Source organism: Cylas formicarius, unplaced genomic scaffold (assembly GCF_029955315.1).
Source record: "Cylas formicarius isolate icCylForm1 unplaced genomic scaffold, icCylForm1.1 PGA_scaffold_7__23_contigs__length_41026272, whole genome shotgun sequence".
In the NCBI taxonomy this organism is placed as follows: Eukaryota; Metazoa; Arthropoda; class Insecta; order Coleoptera; family Brentidae; genus Cylas; species Cylas formicarius.
Window position 1 is genome coordinate 10,832,590 of NW_026844352.1, and position 12,797 is coordinate 10,845,386.

At 32.7% G+C, this 12,797-nt stretch overlaps 1 protein-coding gene across 1 annotated transcript; it reads left to right on the forward strand.

Annotated features, from left to right (window-relative positions):
* Positions 1-1,498: 1,498 nt before the first annotated feature.
* LOC132704470 (uncharacterized) lies at positions 1,499-11,166 on the forward strand. The gene is made up of 6 exons (XM_060674480.1): positions 1,499-2,427; positions 5,163-5,579; positions 10,070-10,287; positions 10,341-10,608; positions 10,659-10,942; positions 11,027-11,166. Exons 1-6 carry the CDS (start codon positions 2,276-2,278, stop codon positions 11,164-11,166), a joined length of 1,479 nt encoding a protein of 492 aa, XP_060530463.1. The 5' UTR covers positions 1,499-2,275.
* The last annotated feature ends 1,631 nt before the right edge of the window (positions 11,167-12,797 follow it).

The following is a 12,797-nucleotide window of genomic DNA, read 5'->3' on the forward strand; positions in this document are numbered from 1 at the left end:
AATGAGGGGCACACACGGATGACTCCCATATTGGTGAGAGGTATAAGACCTGAGTCAAGATTAAGACTGTTAGGTTGCTTATAGATTTCTATAGACTCTCGGATTTTTCGTTTATAGAAGAATTGATTACATGCAAGTATTTTAGTTTTATCGAATAAAATTTTATGTCCGGTTTCGTGATTGTGTTTGGCAACTGTTGATGAGTTTATTTGTCTTAGTCTTAAGGCTTTTTCGTGTTCTTTGAGCCTAATTAATATTTTTCGTCCGGTCTTTCCAATGTATTCATTGCCGCATATGCATGGAATGCTGTAAATTCTATTTGACGGATCGAAGAATTTCTGATTTAGAAGTTATATTTCTTTAGAACTTTTGATATGTTGTCAATGATGTTTTGAATGTAAGGAAGAACAACAGTGGCAAGTGTAATGTCTTTAATGTGGAAATTATTAGAGAGAAGAGCAGAGGTAAGGTGTTTTAATTCTGTTTTCAGTGACTTGGGCTGAGATAGTTTTACTTCTCTGTAAACAAGAGAGTTGATAACCGGTGATTTTTGGGCCGGATGGTGATGTGACCATGCATTAAGGTATCGGTCTGTGTGCGTAGGTTTTCTGTAAACACAATGACCCAATATTAGGTCTGATTTTCTATTGATAAGAGTATCTAAGAATGGGAGGTTATTATTAGTTTCTAATTCAATGGTAAAACGTATGTTAGGGTGTATAGAGTTTAAATGTCTAGGAAAATCTATTAGTGATTCTTGACTATGAGGCCAAATAACAAAAGTATCATCGACGTAGGCTATAATTTTGGTTTTAGGTGCCGAGAGCTTTAGTGGAAAACCCATAGCTGTTACCGACATTTGATCAAAAATTTGACCGTTATAAGAAAAACATGTTCCAGGCAACCATTTTTCTATTAAGGTGAGAAGGTTTGGTTGCAGATTCTCGGATTTTAATATTTCTGAGAATCATGTTGAGAGTTATAGGAATAGGAACTTTTCGTCTCTACGTCGAAACTAACCAAAATATCTTGAGTACTCAATGTAATGCTTTTTAATTGTACAATGAAGTGAAAGAAATTAAGAACGAAACTATCAATTTTCCCTGTAAGGAGTTTTAATAAGGAAGCTAGATATTTTGCTAGAGAATATGTCGGGTTTGTGAACCCTTGGGAGTCCGTAGAGATTAGGAATTTTAGAGTCATGAGGGGTGACAGATTTTGTCACGGAGTCTGATAGAGAAGAAGCCTTGATAACAGATTTAAGGTTGCGTAGGATCTTTTGTAAGTTGACGATATGATTCGTCTGTAAGAATATCTTCAATCTTCTCCTGATGTTCATTTGTGTTCATGACCACCACAGCATTTCCTTTAACTGCATTTAAGATTACCATGTCGGGATTAGATTTTAGAGATTTTAGGACTGACGTTCAGGTCTTGCAATAACAAAAACAAAAAAGTTTTGTAAAAAGTATTACAGTAGCCTGTGAAAGTTTCTTTGAAAAAATTAATTTGAACTAGTATACTGGGACAGAAATATAAAAAAAATGTAAATAAGCTATTATTTTTTGTCATTTTTTTATTTACTCAGTAAATAGGAAATAATGCGGCGCTCTTATTAGCAGAGGCAGGAACTGCAGTTTCTCTGTAGCAAGGCAGTCAGCACAGTACTGTCGACCTTGCATGAAGTAAGTTTTGCAGTACTGCAAATGTCGCACCAATCGGAGATGTCCCATCTATGGCACCAAATTTCGTTTATTATTGTAATAGAAACATTTTAAAAAATAATAAAACCAGACAAAACTTATATTTATATATTTTCAGGTTTCGCATCATTTGCAGTATACAAATTCATTTATTATATCGATACAGGACTATAGTGGGTATAATGCGAGAAATCACGTGTTATTTGGAACGTGACGTTTGAAGTTATCATCTTAGGAAACGACAGCCTTGATATTGACCCCGCCAACGTATTTTGCTTTCCTTTTCAGTAAACAAATGCACAAATGCATGTAATTAAAACTTTTACCGACAAACCTGCCCAGTCCGTCTCTGAATCGCGCTCGACTTTCTATTCCGCAAGAGTCGTCCGATAAAATTATCCGCATAACAAACGACAACTCGAGATTTTCATTGTCATTTTTCCGCGATTGAAGAGTTTGACCGGGTAGGGAGAGAGAAAGAGATCATCCACATTTAAAACCACTAAACCGTGAATCTCGGGACATTCACGGTTAGACCTGAGAGGCCGTATCAGCCATATCGCGGTCTCGCAATGCTACTGCTGATAGCGGCGATAGTTCTCGGTACTTGTATGGTGCGCGCTGATGTATACGATGGGAGCACGAACCGTCCGGAATCTGGCGAGGCCGGTTCTGATATTACGAAGACGACTGAATGGGATAAAATCGGCGCTGAATCAAATAGGTCAGTTACAATGTCCTTTTATTTATTCGGTCATATTTATAAGTTTTTTGATTTTATTCCCTTTGTGATTATTTTAGCCAACTAAAATCTCTACAACATTTACATAGCTTCGTAATTTTGACCATAAATGAACTAGATCAAATAATAAAAACTCTAACAAAAATTAGAAGCATTAATAATGATCAGTCAATAGTTGTTCCAAAAAAGAAATCAAATCAAATTTTTTGCTTCGTTGGTAACATTTTTTTTTTACATTTTGAACAATTATTACAGTTATCAATATTGTTTATTAGCGCGATAAAATGTTTTCCTTTAGGTAATTCAGATGATAGTAAATGTTGTACATTATTACCACAAAAGTCTGCATCATATAGGAACATTTTTTATTAATAAGGGTTAGCAAATTTAGATCCTGATAAATTAATCAATTTGCGAATTTTTTTTAAATATTTCTACAAATGTGCAGATTTTCAAAAAAAAACACTTTATTTGATATATTCAAATTTAAAGTAATAGAATTCAAACTAATTGGGTGGACTAGGCTGACTACTTTAATAAAGTTATTTTTTTTTTAAATTTATCTTAAACACCAGATTTCAAAGAGAATCTTCCAATTAACCTATAGACATCGTCGCTGCATATTCAATATACTTTTAATGTTTGAAAAATTAAAATAAACTTTAGCTGATTATACCTTCAAAGGGGTAAGTATAGAGGTCAGTTAGCTATTTGGGTTTTAATAAAATCAACTGAAGTTTATTTGGTTTTACGATGTAAAAACCAATTTTTAATATTTAAATAGATAGTACATAAGTACCGAGTGATATATTAAGGTCACTCGGCCCCATCTCGAACAGAAAATTCTGGAAATTATTTTGAAATTTCTCTAATGGCCGTCAGGGTACGTAATCGCATTCTAGAATTTTAAACCTCGTTTTTTGAGAAATAATCTTTTATTGTGGACAACTGAAATGAACACCGTTTTACGATAAATTCAATTCTTTTTTGTAGAATAGTTTTTACTTTTTTACTCTACCTCTGACATTGTGAGGGATGTCTTCAAAATGGCTGAAGGCATTTTGTCAAATTTGGTGTAGCCGTGAACGCTGCCTTGAGCGGATTTTTCTGATTGCGTATATCGCCACTACAGGGCACAATATTATAAATAAAATACATTAAAAAAAATAGAAATTCAAGGATATCCTTACGGTTTTAACAAAATATATTTAACTTAAAACTTATATCAGTAAAATAAATAAAAACAAAATAATGTCGCTTGGAAATATTTTTAGGATACCTATTCTTGCCTTTTAAGCAAAATATATACACATTAACCGTTAAAACGCAAGCATTAAATTTAATCTGTCAATAATAATATGAAATTAAAACTTAAAATCATAAATTAAATTTAAAAAAATAATGCTCATCCCCATTTGATTCAACTATTGCAATACTATACAATAATAAAAAAGAATTAAACAGATACAATACTAAAATTAATGCGTGCTAATGCAGGATACTACATTGCATATATTCTAACATAAACAGAAAAATATATTCTAAACAGAAACACTATAAATTGATTTTCTTATATTGACACTTAACACCATCAAAATAATTTTTGACATTTTGTTTTCTAAAGAACACTTGGATTTAAAAATTTCGAATTTCGTGTAGATATATGGGCAATATCTAATCATATTAAATAAATATTAATTTGAAACATAATTTTGATATTTTAACAGTAAATTTAAAACATGGAACATTAGGATTTAATAATAGCAGGTATTCTGAAAATATTACCAAAATTGCGACATTATTTTCAGTTTTTACTTCTTGTACTGATCTTATAGATTAGTAAAAGGGTATTAAAATGGGATTTTCACTAGCGTGTTAGGCTGTCATTTAGTTTTTTTTTAGAACAATAAAAGTGATATCGTAGCAAAAATCCGGCGATACAAGCAATTTAAATTAATCTGCTCAGGGTAGCGTTGATGCTCTAAAAAAAGTCCTTTCCAACAAGTCCAAGTTGAACAAAATACTTTCAGCGCACCAGTTTCCCTTGAGAACACAAACCATTTGACGAAAAAGAATAGAATTTAAGCCCGGTACACTCTGTGCAATTCTCTTACATTTAGGACTAACGCAGGTTACATATTGAAATTCAGTTTTTTTAAACAATTTGTCCATTGGCATTTTTTATAGTTCTGCAGATGCTTCTTGAACATTTTTCAGTTAGATTTTTCTGGGACCATATCTACTAACTCATAAAGGTATATTAGGCTTTTAAGGCTCATCTTTCGTCATTTCAACTTTAATTACATTTTTTATAGAGGATAAACCTATAAATTAACTAAAACAAAAGCTTTGCGCCCATTTACAAGTACAAATTCAGCCAAAAGAAAAACTGGTAATTTGATCTGCCAAATTTCTTGCAATTTTTGACGACAATTACTGTTCGAAATAGGACGGAGTGTCCTTCTTAACTGACCACCCGGTTAAAAGAAACAAATGTTCATAATAAAATTTTTCATATTTTCAAAAAGAAAATGTCAGTTTTGAAATGTAAATATTTAAAAACTTTCGTAAAAGAATTTATATATAATTTTTGAAGCACACGCTATTCCCAGAATCAAAATTTGCTAAAAGTCATTATTAAATATTGTATATAATCTGATAACCTACAAAAAAACAAGAGCGAACAATATCTTAGTGACTTTATTTTTCGTCTTTAGGCACGACCAACGCAGCTTTCAGTCCGATAGCAGAAAGAATAACCTGAACAAAAATGACGACGGCGGGAGCATATCACTAAAGGAATTCTTGGAAACTTACGCTAAAGGGCAAAACAGGAAAACCAAACCTGTCACCCATTACGAAGACCAAGCCGCTTTAAATCTGGACAAGTTGATTCAACAAGATCAAAACGCAGATTTCTCTGATGACAAATCTAAAAGTTGGTCGCTCCAGGATGTACAAAGACATAGTCATCCGTTTGAGGACAAAAAGGGATGGGTTAGCTTGGAACCCATCCCGTGGTCGGTGTCGAAAGTTTCTAAATGGCATAGCAAGTATAGACCGGTTGCCGAACGACCCACCCAAATGGATGACGTGGACGACAAGCCCTGGGAAAATGAATTCGACTACAGGAGGTAAGCTCAAACTACATTTAGCAATTATGGAACTCGTGTCCTTATCGATGGCGAGTGTGGTGATCCCAATTTTCAAAACTTTTAATGTATTATTCTAACATTTTGAAACCTCATTAAGTTGTTTTTCTTTTTAATTTTAGAGCACCTTTCTGGTGATTCGATAATTGTGATAATTTTTGATGCTATTCAAATTTAACTTGATGCTGGTTTAATATATTTGAATAAGAGAAATCGAATAATATTAAGACGTGAAGATAAAAATATAAAAAAAACACACACACACACAGTCAAGGCCTCTCTTAATTGCCTAGCTACAAGGTGGATTTATGGAAGAATATAAGCCAAATGGCCTATCAGACAAAAGATATTCATAAGAGATTTGAGGGTTGTTGGCCCTTATTTAACTACAAAATGACAAAAGGAAGTTATGACTTGGCATTAATTCTTTTTTCAGAAAATTATTTTTTTTTGCGTTTATATCAGAAAAAAATATATATATATAATTACATATATATATATATATATATATATATATATATATATATATATATATATATATATATATATATATATATATATATATATATATATATATATATATATATATATATAAATATATATAACAAAAACATAAGCATAAACACTAAATAAAGCCGATTTTTGTGATAATTTTTGATGCTATTCAAATTTAACTTGATGCTGGTTTAATATATTTGAATAAGAGAAATCGAATAATATTAAGACGTGAAGATAAAAATATAAAAAAAAACACACACACACACAGTCAAGGCCTCTCTTAATTGCCTAGCTACAAGGTGGATTTATGGAAGAATATAAGCCAAATGGCCTATCAGACAAAAGATATTCATAAGAGATTTGAGGGTTGTTGGCCCTTATTTAACTACAAAATGACAAAAGGAAGTTATGACTTGGCATTAATTCTTTTTTCAGAAAATTATTTTTTTTTGCGTTTATATCAGAAAAAAATATATATATATAATTATATATATATATATATATATATATATATATATATATATATATATATATATATATATATATATATATATATATATATATATATATATATATATATATATATATATATATATATATATATATATATATATATATATATATATATATATATATATATATATATATATATATATATATATATATATATATATATATATATATATATATATATATATATATATATATATATATATATATATATATATAACAAAAACATAAGCATAAACACTAAATAAAGCCGATTTTTAGCAATATAATAAAATATATACAAAGGTAATATGAAACGCACAAAACCTTTTTTTCTTGTACCAATAATTTGTCATTAAATTCATTTTATATTTTTTAACTGAGATAAATATGACGCAAGGTCTTACAAAAATAAACAAATTATACTCTATTAATACTAACCATTAATTGTCACTCAGGTATTTATCTATTATTTCTAATATGTGTCTTGCCTAAACAAAAATAAGCCAAAGATCTCGTACATGATTGATTTTTCCCTCGTTATTTGAAAAAATCGCTATAGTAGGATAAATAGGTAGTACGTCTTTACGTAGTCCTACAAAGTAAATGATCCGTTAATAATTTTGCTTTGGGTTGAATATGTGCAGGAGTATACCATACACATGTCAGACATTTAAGGCGACCAGAGATTTTTTTTCTATTAGAGTATTGTAAAAATATATAAAAATAATGTTAGTTTTCCAACCGACATATTTTAAATTTTAAATTAAGGACTATTTTGTGAAAACTTTGTATTGTCGCATTTTAATTACAATGATTATGTTTGCGGTTTCTTTGTCGATATGTACAGCAAAAATAGAATATAAAGAGTCTAAAACTTCTGTATACGATTTACATATGGCTTAAGAAAGTATGATCGTGTATTCTATCTATACAACGACTTGCTAAGCATGCTATGCTATGCTAATTTTAGGCGTGTACATAATTTTTTCACGTTTCTATATAAAATTATTAAAAACAAAGACTCCGTTGATTCACTCAGAGAAAAATTGGTATTTCGTTATAAAATTCACAATGGGGTATAGAAATAAATTGTCGATTCCACACCATCAAAGTCTCAGCGTTTGTTTTCTTATAATGCGGCTTTATATTGCCAGCTGATTTATTAAACTTAAGTGTTGAACATTTTAAATCTAAATTTTTAAAGAATGTTTACTTTATATACAACAAACTACACAGCACTTTCTTTGATAAGTAAATAATTAGTGCAATTTCGTGACTGTTGGTAACAGGGTTATTCATTCTTATATTTTAAACGTCGTTGCATGTCATTCTTTGTTTTAAATTTAGTACCTAATCTACTAAATCTGCTCTAAAATGCTCTAAGTTAGAAGCGCAAGCAGAGAACTCCTATTTTTTTATTAATTAAAATTACGTTATATTGTTATTATAATTTAACATGTTAAATTGTCCTTATTACAATAATCCGATAGATACGAAATGTTGGAATAGTGGCATAGTATGGCCATAAATCTTTTAGCCCGATGCCGTGGTATATAATTTGACGTCTGCATTATTTGCATTCCAAGCTGCGTTCGCGCGTCTAAGGTCATATAGCAGTTTCTCCATACTGTGCGCTATTGAGTACCAAAGATTTAGATGTACGTGGTACGTCATCATTCAAAAATCTCTGTTCATTTTGTTTACACAGTGGGGCCTCGAGTTTACCATAGACTTGAAGAACTGGTATGACTCTCGATGGCTCAGAGACGTGCTTTGCATTCAGTACGTCTATTAAATAACATAATTAATGTATCGTATTGGATGTTCATGCATAAATATCTGTCATTAAGATTTGTCAACTGTACTTAATAAATGAGTGATTTAAAAAGTTTGCCAGTTTCGTTACTTACTGCTGCGGGTCACTTAATTTTTTTTTCTACTCCCTTCTGTAAATTACCTGATTATACACTGATCTACCGCGCGTAAAGTGTAATTTTACCACCAAGTGTCGTTTCCCACCTATCCGAGCCACTTCAGACATTTCCGGGATATTACCGCACGGGTTTGGGAGCAACAACAACACGTTTCGTAAACTCTTTAAGTCACTCATTGGATTAAAAAAAAAATCCTACCAGAAAGCTTTTACAATTAATAAATATAAAATAAGTGACTTTGCTATATCCATTATTAGTTCATTTACAAAATAAATGGAGTGTAGTTGGCTGATGTTCGTGACAAAATATCTTCTCTTCCCTTCATTTTCTTAGCATTTCTTGTTCTTTTCCTTTCTCCATAATTCCAATTTCTGTGTGTTTTGTTAATGTTCATTTTTTAAGCTTAGCTAGCTTCAACGGGAAGGCTTCTGCATTTTTTTTTATATTCTGGTCTGGCATGTACAATGTATAATTTTATACCGGTTTTTCAAAGAAACTTCCACAGGCTGCTGTAATTCTTTTTACAAAATTTCTGTATTCTTCCGGCGTCTTTTTTTGTTGTGTCGAAATTGCTAACGTTTTGCCAATCATCCTGTTGGCTTGTTCAGAGCAGTTTCAGTCAAGCTTTGAAGAAGCCAACATGATGATTGGCGAAACGTTAACAATTTCGACTCAACAAAACCCGACGCAGAAGGAAGTGTTGTAAAAAGTAATTTTATACCGGGTTAGTAAAAAATAGCGGAGGCGTACAGAATCCAAAAATGCTATCAGCAATATTGGCACGTCATAATTTTATTTTAAAAATGTACCGGAATGCCTAAATATATTCAAAACTACCAAAACTCGAACGAAAAAAAAATCAATACCCGGGGGGTTTTCAACACGCACAATTGAAAAATGTTAATAGCAGTGTGGTCAGACATACCATTGTTAATAAACATCTGAGAATTTTGGAGGCTTTTGAACATTGGAAACTTTAGAAGTTGATCGCGAAATTTGTCAACATTGCTGTTAGTATTTTGAATCCTGCCTGTTCAAAAGCACCCAGGTATTGAATTTTATCATTCCTGCTTTGGCAGTTTTGGAGATATTTCAGTGTTCCAGTACTTTTTACTAACCAAGTATATTATTCTTTTGAATTGCCAAAATTACAAAAATTTAGTTGAATTTAACTAGATAACCTAAATAACGTTCTGCACCAAATATGCCGGATCTAAATTTTGGTTGTTTGCTGTCGGTGAATTTCCGATTTGTTTCTAAATTTTAATTAGGCAGTTATTTAATATGATTTTGTTCTGTTTATTGTGTAGACTATAGCTAGTTCATCTTAACTTCAGATTTCATAGATTAGCTCCTCCTATGGTGGCATCGCACAGCTTTGACTTTTCTAATTGCCTGAACCAAGTCATGGAAAATTGGTTATTCTTATTTTTGGATATAATGCATTTAATCGGCACTATCAAAAAGTAAAATTCTTGTTGACTGCAACTTTAGGCAAATGGAAATCTGCTTACTAATTTGAGCATTCCTACAATTTCTGTTTTATAGGCCGGTATCAATAACGCCACCTAGCCCGTACATATACAACAAAAGACCATCCGAAACTTCCGATCGATTCGACTTATACCACGACGACGAAGAAAATTATCCCAGACCTTCACTTGGGTCGAGACCGTCTGCAACGTACGGACACAAAGTTCACGTCCAAACATCCTTCCCCTCCAATTCTTACAGTAGTACCGGCAAGCCGTATCTCTACCACCACAGTATGTATTTTAATTCGAATACGACCACATTCTGTAATTTACATCTCTTCCAGACGATAAAAATTGCGATCATCCCTCTCATCCGTACGATGGTATCATCACGGATGGGATGCCGTCCAATTTTCCCCACTCTTCACCGTACAGCAACTTGAGGAGGAGAGGGTCGGATATAGATATTCATTCGGATAACCATCCCTTCAATGGTAACGGCGAATGGGTTCTGCTTTCTACCACCAAAGGGTACCGGCCTCCGAAAAATAGACAGCGTTCTTTAGATTTAGGCACCACATTAGAGCCCACTCAATCTTTGGGTACTCATAGGTAAGATAAGCGAACACGTTAAACTCCTTAATAATCCTAAAAAATTTAAGATCCGTGCGTTTGACAGTACTACCACCCTTAAAAAATTCTAAAGTGAATATGACGACATCCCATGGAGGATTGCTGCAAGTTGCATCGACGTCAGAAAGCGTCGAGCAATCTAAAGAGAAATTAGACAAAAAGAATCGACTGAAAAATAAATCCAAGAGGAAGAGAAGGAAGAATAATAAAAATAAAGTTAAAATTGGATTGAATCAAATCACTCAGACTCCGACACAAGTGGCATCAATACCAAGAGGCCATACCGATCCAAGTGCTGTTATGGCTGCAGTAGGTAAGTGGCTATCAGTTTTCAAATAACACTTTCGACACGTATGTATTCTTAAGTTGTTATTGAGTGTTTGTCATTTGTTAAAAGGTGCAGGATTAATTCCAGCGACGATGGCTATGATGGTTCCTCTGGCAATGAGCGGAGGCAAAAGGCGAAAAAGGAATGTGAGGCTAGTGAATAACAAACTTGTTCCCAACATAGAAATAAGTCTACCTCGTTATTTATAAAATGTATTTTATTTATTAAATTATTTATTTTTTAATGTTTGAATTTTTGTCAAAAAACAATGTTTTCGGTCCCTTGAACATTATACAGAGAGTTAATAAATTAATATTAAAGTATTTTGATAACAGATCCAGTTGCGTAACAATACACTGGTAATGTAAATGTCCCTGTTATTGGCAACTTAATTAAATATCGAACTTTGCTTCAAAAAGCAGAACCGGAAGTAATGGGTGTTTTTTTCGATGTATAGAACTTTAAGTTGGCATTACTGTTCAAGATGGCGACCGATTTAACAGTTGTCAAGTGATTTATTCTCAGTTTGGTTTGCAATTCATCAAGTAAGGCATAGATTCGTCGACTGGGCCCAAAACGAAATTGCCGTTGTTCCTGATTTTCATAAGCGAATTTTGTTTAGCGATGAAGCGCACTTCTGGTTGAACGGCTACGTCAACAAACAAAACTGCCGCATTTGGAGCGAAGCTAGTCCTCAAGTGTATGTCGAAACACCGTTAAATAGAGAAAAACTGACTGTTTGGTGCGCTTTGTGGGCTGGTGGAATGATTGATCCGTACTTCTTCAAAAACGATGATGACCAGAACAGTCAATGGTGATCGGTATAGAGCTATGATTACTAACTCTTTCATTCCTGAATTGAATAATCACACAGCTCGTGCCACAATCGATTTATTGAAAGACACGTTTGGTGACCGCCTAATTTCACGTTTTGGACCTGTGAATTGACCTCCAAGATCTTGTGATTTAACACCGCTAGACTACTTTCTGTGGGGCTATGTAAAGTCATTGGTCTATGCGGATAACCACAAATGCTTGACCATTTGGAAGACAACATTCGCCGTGTTATTGTCAATATACGGCCACAAATGTTGGAAAAAGTCATCGAAAATTGGACGTCCAGATTGGACTACATCCGCGCCAGCCGTGGTGGTCATATGCCAGAAATCATATTTACAATGTAATGCCACAAGATTATCATTCGGATAAATAAAATTCATGTCAATCCAATAATCCATCTTTGTTTTATTGCAACTTAAAGTTCTATACATCGAAAAAAACACCCCTTATAAACAAAATATGAAACCAAGGGCGAGCCGACTATACAGGGCGGTTGCTGTGGTTCGAGGACAAGCCATCAGCCATGAAAACCAGGGGTTAATTCCAAGGGAAGGATCCGCTTGTTTGAATTATAATACACCAAGTATAAACTCTGTTTGAATATTTGAAGCCAACTGTTTGGAGCTTATCCCAAAATGCTAGTGTCGTGTCATTAAGGTTAACATGGAAAATGGGAAATCCCATGTAAGTTTTTAGGTGCCCAAATATTTTCTCCCCTGTACATTTTATAGCAAAGTTGTAATAAAACTTTTTGCAAGGGCCGGTATGATTATTTATCTCATGTTTCGAGTTTGAATAAAATTTAATAAGGCAATCTTCAGTTATTGAATTAAATATGATGGTAAAGTTGCAAAAGGTCAATACAACAAACACGTCAACCTGAACAATGACAAATAAAAGTTGATTTATAATAAAGACATCCACATTTAGTTTGACACATTCAAAATAAACTAGGTATGTAGGTGTATCATTATGTTCTTAGGATCAAACTCATTCTCGG

Coding starts and splice junctions, on each gene's coding strand:
- LOC132704470 (XM_060674480.1), top strand. CDS start 2,276: ATGCTACTGCTGATAGCGGCGATAGTTCTCGGTACTTGTATGGTGCGC. Junction 2,428..5,162: donor ATCGGCGCTGAATCAAATAG/GTCAGTTACAAT, acceptor TTTCGTCTTTAG/GCACGACCAACGCAGCTTTC. Junction 5,580..10,069: donor AATGAATTCGACTACAGGAG/GTAAGCTCAAAC, acceptor TCTGTTTTATAG/GCCGGTATCAATAACGCCAC.